We start from the raw sequence: 12,410 nt of genomic DNA, 5'->3' as shown, positions 1-12,410 counted from the left end.
TATTAATTGTAAAAAAAGGAGGAGGAGACAATTTCAATATTCTTTGCAATTCATGCAGTGAGGGCCATGGAAGGCTTAGGTTGCACCTAGATGTATAGCCTCCATCTCGCAATTTACTCACAAACATAGACTTGCGTCAACGCACTCACCCGTAGCGCTTCCTTAGCCGCACCCATATATCTTCCAGCAAAATTTCTATTAAAATATATAATATTTTGTAAGTGCCGGCTGATACACAGGCGTATACGAGGGGGGGGGGGATCCATATAAAAATACTTTAAAATCTCACTTTTGCCCGTAACTAAAAATGTTAATTGTTAAAAAAGCTTAAATCAATCCTTGTGTAATGTGTAAATATATCAGTGATATCATTATTTATAATTATACAATATGTATCGTTTCTTTAAAATACAGACATTTTTAAAAAAACATTTCCATATCTTTTTCACCCCTTGATAACCTTACAACTGCACGTGTCTGATGAGTCCACTTAAGAAAATTACATGAATAATTTATTAACACTTATGAAGTGTGTATAATCGAATAGTTTACAAGTTTATAAGAAAGGTATCAACATTTTTCACAAAAGGAGTTTTTAAGGGGGCGGGGGGGCAAAACGATTTTTTTGCATGCTGACGCAAGCAAAAAGTGCCCCCGGCCTCTACACATGCTGATCGTTATTTGACTTCTCTAAAAATGCTTTAAGGCGCAGAGAGAAATTCCATTTTTGAATGCAATTCGGATTAAAATTATCTAAATCTCTTTTCTATCTATCTATATCTTATAATTTGAGATAATTTAAAACAGAATATTGTGCACTCAAAAGTGAAAACTGTGGTATTTTTGGTAAAGATTGAATTTCGATATGTACCTTCTAAAACATTTTTAATATTATAATTTTGAATAAATCACAGTTTTAAACAAAAATTTAACATTGCCCCATGGAGCGAGAATGTTTACAATTATACCAAAAAAGTATGATTATAATATGTCACAGGCTATAAATTGATGCCGTCGATGTCTTTTAAATCTAGAATTAACGCTACATTCCTCTAACTTAACAGCATTCAAAAGCAAATATATCATGGGTGCGCCGTTTTAATTTATTTTAAGTAACATATAAAAAATAGTTTTATTCTAAGAAGAAAAAGATGTAACAATCTAATTTAAATCTTTAGAAAAGCTACTCTGCAAAACTTTGAAAAAATATTGTCTAATGTTTATATTCATAATTTATAATTTCTAAAATTTTCTTGTCGTCATCTTAGGAGTTTTATCTATCCCCCCCTCCGCCAAGCTAGGAACCACGCCTGATAGAATGTCCACTCCATAGTCCCTGCTAAAAAAATTATACCTCTATCTTTAATGGTAAGGGTGCAAAGGAGGATTTTTAAAAAAGTACAAAAGTACGTCGGAAAAAAATTCAAAAATTATAATTTTTACTTCTGACAAATATTAACATGTGTAACACATATACATCTATTTTCAAGGGCTTTTTAAATATATAAATGTTAGCCCTGTCTGTAGCTTAATTAATAAAAAAAAATATTTACCATTTCTGATTTTTTTTAGAAACTGTACTCCACCCTACCATATACATAAAATATTTTTTTTTGCTAAATTTGTTCACGACTATGAAGTTAGTGAAAAAGTTTTAGTATTCTAATGTCAGCCCTTTTATGTCAGTTATTTAGAAAAAAGCCACAGGTGGGGCTGGAAAACACCCCCTCCCCCCCATACCATGATAGGCTTAATGTATAGTGTTTTAAAGATTTTTTTTGAAATTTTTGTGATGCATAGGGTAGAATGCAGGACGGTAAAAAAAACCGGTCGGTGTAAACAAATTTAACCCTATTCCTGCTGGAGGGGGGGGTCTGAACTTCTGACCTACTAACTTTCCGACCTACTGCAATATCGGACCTACGCCAGCTGTTTATTTTAGTATTATTTGAGGGTTAGGTTAGGTTAAAACAATTTCTGGGCCGAGCGCTGCGGCTAGGACAGGATAGGGGGCCGAGCGCCGCGGCTATGACAGGCTTGGGGGCCGGGCGCTGCGGCCACAAGTCAATATAGCAGCTGTAATACCATGTGCTAGTAGGTCGGATGTGTAGTATAGCGTATTTGGCGTAGGTCAGAAGTACAGTATGGCGGATATGTGTAGGTCGAAAAATACACCACAGAAATCATGAAATGTTATTCCGATGATACCGCTATATCATATTTGTGAGCAACCTGCGCAAAGAAATACTTTAACATTGTAAACATATAGTTCTGCGCAGCTGCAGCTGATTTCTGAACACAGTCAAATTGTTTAATGACAATGCAAGAGTACTACTTAGTGTTGTCTTTTCAGCCTTAGATCACAGTTAAATCCTATAATTCAAGGCGTTGGCTATGCACGTTTGAAGGAAACATGTCAAATTTTGAAGATGAGTTAAGGCCAGATGCAGAGGCTTCGAGAGTCATCAGCGATGAGGTAACCTTGATTAACCTTTAAGATTATAATTGGGTAATTCCCTATAGTACGATTTTTGCCCCCCCCCCCCTCCTATCAATTTTGTGCATGGATCTCATATGTAGCACATATGGATCAAATTGGTCATGCATGGCCGCAGCGCCCGGCCCCCTAGACTGTCATAGGCGCGGCGCTCGACCCCTTATCCTGTCCTAGTCGCAGCGCTCGGCCCCCTAGCCTGTCCTAGTCGCAGCAATCGGATCAGAAATTGTCCTACCAACCCCAACTCTAAAATAATGCAACATAATTAAAGATAATTTTGGTGAAAATTAGTGGTCATTATAAAATGATCCAAAAGTCGTTCATTATGTAGCGTAGATAATAATATTTATATCACTGATCACTGAAACAATTAACAAAAAAAAAAGGTTTTCTACAAACTGAAAACTCATATATTTTCCGTATATTTATTTAAAGTTTAAGCCAAACTCTGGGGAAAGAATTAGATAAGGGTGTAAAGTATAGATCCATAAGAGAAACTTAAAACAATGCCATGCTTATTGCACATTGCGTTTTCTGACGACCTAATCCAAAATTCTCGGTTAAAAAATATTACGAGCTTGAACAAGAGAACATTGAATAATATGACGTCTGATTATTTAACTCCTGAAAAGTTTCTGAATTTTGCTTCTTAACTGTAGAATTGTTGTTTTTTAGGATTTAATAAATATTGAAATAAAAGAGCTGAACAAGAAAATCAAAGATCAGGGAGTATCCAGAGAGCTCGCCATTAGACTGAAGCAGAGACGCAGAACCCTGAAAAATAGAAACTACGCTACGAGGTATATTTTTACAGTAGAATTTTAAAGTAAAGTGCATTTTCATTTGATGTGCGTAATTTTGAGAAAACTAAGGTTTTCTTAATTTAATGACCTACAGATCCAAATTGGATAGCAAACGAGTTATCATGTATAAAGGCGACATAATTCTAAAACTGGTGGCAGTCCTGGTGGCCGTCATGGTGGCCGTTTTGGTGGCAGTCCAGGTGGCAGTCCAGGTGCTTCTGATGTTAGATCGGCTAAGTGAACTTTTGAAGATTCAATCAAATCTGGCATTGTTCGAACTACAATATTTGGATCTCCATTTCATGAGGCATTCATCAAAGAAAAAACTGTGGATAACTACTTATTTCTTGTTAGGTTAGCAATGAAATTGGCAAGTAGTAAACCAAAGGAAAAAGAAAGTTTTGAGCTTGCCCTTCACCAGTATCGACCTTATTAGCGGCCAGCCAAGAATAACAGGGGAAACAACCATCCTTAAGGTCCCAATAGATGGAATATGTGTAGTCAAGAGTGGGAAGTAATCCTAGAAGGATGGGAAAAGTCTGACAGACTTCAAGGTTTCAAAGAAGGAAGTCGAGGACGTCGGAGAGGTCGTCCTAGAGGATCAACTTGTGGTAGGAGAGGTCGTCCTAGAGGATCAACTTGTGGTAGGAGAGATCGTCCTAGAGGATCAACTTGTGGTAGGAGAGGTCGTCCTAGAGGATCAACTTGTGGTAGGAGAGATTCATCTGCTGTGGATTCTGATTATCTTCCTTCTAATTTTGATTTTTTAAAATAAAAATATAAATTGTGAGCAGTTTCTATTTCTTTTTTATCCATTTCTAATCTGGATATTATTGTCTTTTATTTTGCTTTGGACAAATATTGATAAGTGTTTATATATTTTTTGAGATAAAATCGTAATTCCAAAGCGTATTGGAAATATTTGGAATGTTTGCATTACAATCTTAATTTTAGCCAGATTATTTGAACTGGCATATCTTTCTGTCCTTTCATTTTATTAACAAACTTAAAAAATGAAATTTTCACACAGACGGGTTGTCTTTCATAGTGTTTTAACTTTTAATAAACTGTTTTCTATGCTGCATAGTTTTTCTTCATTTGATGTTAAAAGTTATATTGTTATGTATGTGCACAGATTATTACAGTCGCTTGCACTACTTACATGGTTGTGCACATAGCACTCTTTGTTGATTAAGTTGTGAGGGGCTTTGAGCCTTTGATCTAAAATAACAAAATTATCTTTTACACCTTTTTACAAATAAAATATATTTTTTAAAATAAAGGTGTAATACTTTAAAGATATTTCTCACCTACTTAAAATTTTCCTCTTTTCTTTGTTAATCTATTTATTTTAAAAAAATATTAACTTAAGTTGCCGAGAAAAGAAAGACGCAGAGATATCTACTCTTGAATCTGAGAGAAACCATGAGCTGGATGAGTTAAGGGACTTGGAGCAGGAGAACCAGAGGATTCGGGAGCGTGTTGAAACAATGCAGAGACAATATTCCAGGTAAATTTTACGTATTATCTGTCTTCAAATCAAGTGCGTTTTAGGATTTTATCACCGGTTTCTATTTAAGGATAATAAAAATATGTATTTTTTGGGAAATAATAATTAGAAAGTTGTTACTAATAAGTGTTTTCTTATTCAAATGATTTCATACTAAAACTCTTCCAAATGTTTTAATCAGTAATTTGGGCCGAGGTCAGAACTTGTGAATCTCGGGATAAATAATAAATAGATAAGCAGCAGACCTGCAAATTAATCGGAAAACTAAAATGAAGGAATTAAGCACATTTTTCTCCAATTTAATAGTTGTCACAATGTGTATAAAATTTAATTGATGGAGGTTAGCGCTATTTTATCCAAAAGTTTCAACTTCTGCTAGATCATTGGAACTCGCTTTTATTGAAAAAAAAATCTTTGAAATACGAACATTGAACAATCTAACCTAGGGCATTGAATTATTCATAATCTTTTTTTTAGAATTATTGATTTTGCTCGAGAAAATAATCTTGATGTTAGGAACGAGGATCTTGAATATCCTTTCTCTCCGGAAGAACGGATTTCTGACTAAATAGTGAGAACTTTGTTCAGTTTTCAGCCAGATAAAGAAAGAACTAATTGAACAAGATAGTAAGGATTCTGCTGAACTAGTTGAATGTGTTTGCATGGAATATATTCATCTTCGATTATACACACCCACTACCCAGTGATCAGAATATCCGCTCAACTACATAGCACTGAACCTTCATATTTCCCTGTTGCACAGTTAACTGTGAATGTGATAAAAATATGTGATGTAAACATAGACACGTTTATTACGTGAAAACCAAAAATGGCCTCAGATCGTTCAGGTATTAGTCATAAAAGAAACAGAAAATTTTTGATTTTTCGTGAATTATGTTTAATATATTAAAAAATAGTAATTTTTTATCTGGTGAAACTTTAAAGAAGAAGTTTTTCCATGTTTGGTTACTTTGGATATAGATTCGAGCCTTTTTACAGGATTACACTTCATGACGACCTGAAACCCCGGTCTCTATATCCAGACCAATCTTCTGGCATTAAAATATGAAAGTCGTCTGAGAAATTTTTAGCTTTTCCTAATTCTCATGTAATTAGATTAAGAAAATTGGAATAACTGAATTTTCGAAAAAAAGAATTGCAAAGAAATTGTTATTTAAAGTAAAACTATCCCCGCCACCACGAAATATTAAAATAAATAACCCCTGTGTCAGAAACGTTTTATTTACCTGACTTGATTTATTGGAGGAATGCAAAAATAATTTTTAAATATTTAAGAAGTATCCGGAGCTCAAGTAGGGATGAAAACAGATTCCTTGAAGTTAATCTGCCAGCTTTCTCTTCTTAAACATCTTCACAGAGTAGGGTTCAAGCTTGAGTATTCCCTCGGAGACAAATCTGGCGGGAAAAATTTCTATCTTCGAGGGATCCAAGGAGAGGTGACCAGACCTGTTTGGAACAGGGATTATCTATATCTCAACAGTTTCATTCAGCAGGTAAAACCAGTCTAGTTGTTTCCTTATCAATTGAAAAACGATTGTTTTATATCGCAGGAATATTTTTGTTTGTAGTTACTTTATCTGCGAGTATGTAAATATGCAGACTATCTGCTAATACTAAGGTCCGATTAGGTTCTGCGAGTATGTAAATATGCAGACTATCTGCTAATACTAAGTTCCGATTATGTTCTGGCGACTTAATTATAGAACAAGAAACTAATCTGACTTTCGAAAGAAAAAGATAAAATACTCGGAACAGAATTAATACTAACTGTTATGAATTTGCTTATGATCCAATCCGCAACTTTTTTGGTTCATCGTATCCGGATCTGCAAAAACACGCGGATCCACGGATCTGGATCCCAGAAGAACCTAGTAAAAACAATTATGAATTTAACATTAAAATTTAAATAAGAAAAATTTCAAGTTATTTTATTTATTAGTATTAAATAAAAAAGAATTTAGATTAATGAAACACGTGATCTTAATTTATTGCAGGTTCGAGAATATCTGCAGGAGAACTCGGTTCATGCGGTTCTCAATGATCTCTTCTATCTCGCATTAGATATATTTAATAGGTAAAATTGGGCCAATATTTTTATTGTTAACCTGGTGTCGGTGGATATTTTTTGGATAAGAATAAAAATTCTTGTAAGCCCTAAAACTTTTTGGTCCTGAAGAAAAGATATTAAGACACCCTTTTACCTTGGGGAAGAAAAGTTCAATTGCTGCCTTCTCTTGTCTTTATCTTATCTTTTAAAAATAGTAAGAATACTACAGCAAAAAAATTCAGGAGTGTTTAAAATTCACCCTAATTCTAATACCCAAGAGGAGGGGAAGGGTACAGGTCGAAAAGGGGATAGGTAGGGAAGGGGAAGGGTACAGGTCGGGAAGGGGATAGGTAGGGAAGGGGAAGGGTACCGGTCGGGAAAGGGATAGGTAGGGAAGGGGATAGGTTGGAAATGGGATAGTTAGGGAAGGAGATAAGTGGGCAAGAGGAAAAGTAGGGAAGGGGAAGATTGAGAGGTAAAGGGGAAGGTTGATAGGGAATAAGGAATATAGGGGTTAGGGAACTACAGAAAGGACAGGGAAGGAGAAAGGAGGGGAAGTTGAATGGGAAAGTAAGGGGAAGGTATTGGGAAGGTAGGGTAGTTAGGGAAGGTGACCGAAGGAAAGATAGAAAATAAATGGAAGGTTGGCAGATAAAGAAGTGAAGGAAAGGGAGTCTTTTTCCCCAATAGTTGTAATGCAGCATAAAAAAACGTGTTAAAAATTATGATAAAAGAATACTTACTATTCAATAGTTTTTCCAAATAGTCAAACCTACAAATGGAAAAAAAATTAATTTTGGGAACTTGGAGAAGTATAAGAAGACAACCCCCTAAGTATAATGATGGGAAATGAATTCCAAGAAACCATATACTCATACAAATAATCAATCTCAACTTTTTTGCCATTGCCACAATAACACTACAATATAAATATTAAAAAATTATATCCTTTTAGTTATCGAATTTGGGGAAGGAAATCCAAAAACATTAGAGGGCGGGGGAAGGGGGAATAAAAAATTGGAATTACTTCTTCCCCTGGAAAAAATTAATTGTATTTGATTTCAGGTATGATAACCGCCGACGGATGGGCGTTGAGCTGATGATTCTCTGTATGCTAACCAGTCCTTCTCTGACTAGTTGGGAGATTCCGGATAAATATCAGGCGCAATACTTCATTCTGGATATGCTTGTATCATGCAGGCAACGATTTCAGAAACCCAATGCTGCTGCTTTTTGGTCAAAACAATCCGAAGTAATATTCTATTAAAGATAAAGAAAATTATTTAAAATTTTAAAATAATTATTATTTTATCTTTTTTTTCAGTCCTTGCTGATATCAACCTTCAAACATAGCTGCAAGCTCAGCAGGCTGGTTCTCTCTCTCTGCAATGACCTGATACTAAGGGCAATCTCAGTGTACTGCAGGTAATACTAATATTTAGGATTCAGTATATGAAGCTGAATGAGTTTAATGAGTCTTTTTAAACTAATATTGGAGGTTCAACAACTTTATTAAAGTTTAGTTTAAAGTTCATACTTGGATGGAAATAGTTAAAAGAAAAAGAGTGGTTAATGGTTATCTTTATTTATGTAGCTTGAAATAAAAAAAATGAGCTTCCACATTTAAATAAAAAAAACAAGACGAAAAAATATTAATGCAATTTTAGGAATCTTAGTGAGTTGGAGGTCCAGCTAGCTCAAGATGTAACAGAGGAAGGATTACTTGCAATCTCTGGAAGATCAATTAAACAATCTGATCAAGGTTTCAATGGTCCCTGGGAGAATGCCCTCTATCTACAGAAAGATTTTGGTGCACCTCGGGAGTGGTATATCAAAGATTCTATGATGTTTACTCCGCCATGCTTAGCCAAACGTCCTTTTCCTCCTAAACAATGTGAGAAACTGATCAAAACCTTTCCAACATCTTTCGGATGTACCAAACTCCGAAAGTTTCGACTTTTCGGAGATATAGTCTTTCCACCACTAGTGTCGCGAGCAAAAGCCAACAAGAATGTTGTTGGTCCTGCATTAGAAGTCGGGTTCTATGTCTTCCTGATATATTTAAAAAATCTGCAGCAATTTAATGTCGGGTTTACTCCACTTGTTGTTGCTAGATTAGCACAGCTCCTATCTGAGGAGGAACGGACAAAAACTGTGCTTAACCTAACGGAACTGTTTTTGGGTCCAGAGGAACAGCTTGAGGTGTCGGAGTTGAACGAGCTCGCTACAATTTGTCCTAATATCTTGGAGCTTAAGGGAGTTTCCACCGCTATCCTCAGCGATGCCTGTAAACGGGATCAGCATATTGCGGATGGGGCAGTCTGTGATTTTTTAAAGAAGTTTTCAAAACTCAAGAAATTGACAGGAAGTATGAAATTTTCCTGTTTTAATTCCTACTTCTCTCAGAGTGGACAGAAGCTGACATATCTCAACTGCTCTACACATATTTTGCACACATATGATCTTATATTACTCCGGAGGTTAGTTCTGTTTTGGTTATTATAAAATTTCGTGAAAGTTAATTCCATTTAGTTTGTCTGATAAAGATGTCCTTTGTCTTTAAAGTAAATAAGTTTACAAGCTTAAAGCTGTCAAAAAAGACACAACAAGGAGTAAATAATAATTTTTGCCAATTGCCAATTTTTATAAACAGAATTTGTATTTCCAATATTCTCAATTAATTAACTATATGCTCTGATGCAGGGTCCCTATAGAATCTTATTCTTTAAAGCACCACCTGTTATACCTACTAGTACTACTACCTAAGACACAAGCTTTCTGCTGGTGTGCCTCTCTCACTCTTACAAACCAAAGTAAATAAACAAACTGATCTATTTCTAGGTATTGTGTGTGTTTGCAGAAACTTGATGGTTGTTTCTCAGTAGAAAACACGGTAGATCGAGCAGTTATAGAGAACCATACAAATCACAATCGGGATATAGGAGGAACATTGTTAAATATCGACTCTCCTTGGACATACTGGAAACTCGAGGTTCTAAAATATCCTTGGAAATCTCTCCGGCATCTGGATTTGACTGGACGAATAAATTTGAAGATAATGCAAATTTTGGTTGCCTCCGCAGACCTCCTTGAAACCCTGAGTGTAAAGAATTTGCCAAATGAAATGGTTTCTGGAGGAATGGCTTTCGATGATACCTGGATATCTGGTTTGTTAGAGGCCAACTCGTTACAGAACCTGAGAGAGTTTACTATACGAATGGATAGTGATCATTTTGTTGAAGAAGGATTCCTAACCAAGTCGAGCTTGAACGTTCTTCTCCAACATGCAGTTCTACAGTGTCCCAAACTTGAGAATATTGTGGGAGAATGGACGAAAATACCAGACAAGTAATAGCAATTTAATTTAACCATTTTTTATTTCCTAAAACTATTTGAAAATATGAAGTTTTGTATGTCTCAGAAAATTAATTTCTGTCGTTATCACAATTTTTTCATGTTCAGACTTGATTTTTTTGTGATTTAGATTACGCTTATTTTTTTACCGGATTCGATTTTTCTCTTTAAAAGTACATCAAAATTAGTTCTAGAATGCCTCTGAATAAAATCTAACTAAGGCACTTACATAGTGTGATAAAACGACACTAAAATTTCTTTATTTTATTTTTTGTCAATAGGAAAATACGACTTTTTCGGAGAACATAAGTTGGGTCAGTTAGAAGAAAATTTGAATCAATTAATTTAGCTTTTTTTCAGAGAAATATCCCTCTTTGAAGATGATGCTGCCATTAAAGGGTTGAACGTCAAGATAAGAAACGCTAAACCCTACAGAGACTTTCAAAATATTGATGATAATGACAGGTTTGATATACGTTTTTAATATTCATGTTAAAAAACAAGGCAATGATCAAAAGCAAAGATTTTTGAAGATGGAGGAGGGGAATGATTGGAGTTTAAGTTGGAAAGTTTTTTTTCCATCTGTCGGCTGAAAATAATTTTAATATTTTCAAGAAGTATCTCATTGAAGATTATTACAAGCGGAACCAACAAACCTAATACATGATTGAAAAGATTATTAGAAATATACCTCTGGATTAAAGCGTGATTGGTGTTGAGTCTCGCTAATGCCGATGCCTATCTCAGGTTCTATGGTATGAATGAAGGCTACTGGAGATTAAGTAGTTCTGGTTCCAGGCAGTTTCCACCAAACAATCCTCAGGTATACTTTCGAAATCAAAATATTCTCATCCGTTTATCCTAACAGTTCTGAGTTGAATAGATTAACAAAAAAATAAAGTAAATGATCAACATTTGTTTTAAATTCTTATAACCTGGAAACCATTTCTGTTAAAGAACCTATTTTAGCAGCTGGTTGGAAGAACTATGTATTGATATTGGTTGCGTTTTTTTTTAAACTGGCTTTAAAAAGCGGGAATAAATCAAGAAGAAATTAAAAATCATGGACTGTCTAGTAAATACTAACATAATTGAAAATTAAACATTGAAAAGTATTTCATTGAAAAAATATTTACATGTATGGGTTGTTTTTCCTTTTTATCACGGGGGGACTTTTCTGTAGATTTTTGTTTTACCGTTGTCCGTTGAGTCTACTCCTACGTTTAAACTCTGAACAATAAATAAACATATGAAGGGATTAAAATCCCCGTTCAATAGAAATTTTTAGATTTTAAGGGTAAGTTGCACTTAAGCTGAGAATAAATGTCCAAAATATGCACAAATATTTCATCAGCTGGAGTTTTTTACATTTATAAAACAAGTGGTGTATTATGATTGTTACAGATTGAGGGAGCTGTTGCAGTTGAGAATCAAGCTGGAGTAGATGGAATTACTAGCGAAAAAATTCAAATCAGACATCAAAGAGAATGGGGATATGTGTACAGGCCATTCAGGACAGAACCAGAGGCTTTATCTAATGAATAAGATTGTTTACAGATAAAAATTAGTTAAACCGATTTAAGTTAGTTCCGTCAATTCAAAATTTGCATTCTTAGAACCAAAACATGGAAAATACGAGAATATTTAATCGTGAATAAAATAATATTTTTATGAAACATGTTAAATGCGATTTGGTAAATCTAAGATCCATGGCTTACTGATTTTTGGAAATAATAATTATTAGACGAATTTAAATCTCAATTATGTTACTTTTTCCATAAGGAATGGAAAAGATAGTAAATGTACTGTTCAGATTCATTATAATAAATTTAGTTTTGTTGATGATCGTATATTGATAATACTGTTAAATATAAGTTTATGTATTGGATTTCAAAACTGATGAAGTTAGTATTACACGACATTCACCAAGTATGTATAAAAACTAATTAAAGAAACTAAAGTTTCTTCTTCTTAAATGATCATAAGTGAATTTTTTCACCTCAATTTCACTAATTGTATTGTATGGGTTTCAACTAATTGGTAAATGCACAGATTCCAAAATAATCTTTGGGTGTAGTATCGATAATAATGTTTGTTTAAGCCTATGTCACCCCTGGGGTACCTGCAACGAGTTCCCTCAAAAAAGTTCGGCATATTTGGTCCAGCTGTTTGGCTAGC

General features: G+C 34.5%; 2 protein-coding genes across 3 annotated transcripts; both read left to right on the top strand.

Annotated features, from left to right (window-relative positions):
• Positions 1 to 2,273: 2,273 nt before the first annotated feature.
• LOC111705618 (transcription factor MafK) lies at positions 2,274 to 5,394 on the top strand. Its single transcript, XM_023478217.1, has 4 exons — positions 2,274 to 2,476; positions 3,173 to 3,297; positions 4,673 to 4,810; positions 5,288 to 5,394. The coding sequence occupies exons 1-4, from the start codon at positions 2,414 to 2,416 to the stop codon at positions 5,376 to 5,378; spliced, it is 417 nt and encodes a 138-aa protein (XP_023333985.1). The 5' UTR covers positions 2,274 to 2,413; the 3' UTR covers positions 5,379 to 5,394.
• A 174-nt stretch (positions 5,395 to 5,568) lies between these two features.
• Positions 5,569 to 12,017, top strand: LOC111705617 (uncharacterized). Of its 2 annotated transcripts, none has more exons than XM_023478215.1 (10): positions 5,569 to 5,658; positions 6,107 to 6,324; positions 6,826 to 6,905; positions 7,944 to 8,130; positions 8,203 to 8,303; positions 8,546 to 9,358; positions 9,720 to 10,226; positions 10,593 to 10,697; positions 10,980 to 11,055; positions 11,637 to 12,017. In XM_023478215.1, the coding sequence occupies exons 1-10, from the start codon at positions 5,640 to 5,642 to the stop codon at positions 11,775 to 11,777; spliced, it is 2,247 nt and encodes a 748-aa protein (XP_023333983.1). In that variant the 5' UTR covers positions 5,569 to 5,639; the 3' UTR covers positions 11,778 to 12,017. The 2 variants fall into 2 exon arrangements, with proteins under 2 accessions (XP_023333983.1, XP_023333984.1); XM_023478216.1 differs by having other exon boundaries at positions 5,572 to 5,658; positions 6,110 to 6,324.
• Positions 12,018 to 12,410: the final 393 nt, after the last annotated feature.

This window comes from Eurytemora carolleeae, unplaced genomic scaffold (genome assembly GCF_000591075.1).
Source record: "Eurytemora carolleeae unplaced genomic scaffold, Eaff_2.0 scaffold291, whole genome shotgun sequence".
NCBI lineage: Eukaryota > Metazoa > Arthropoda > Copepoda > Calanoida > Temoridae > Eurytemora > Eurytemora carolleeae.
This window is presented reverse-complemented; position numbering and strand designations above follow the sequence as displayed.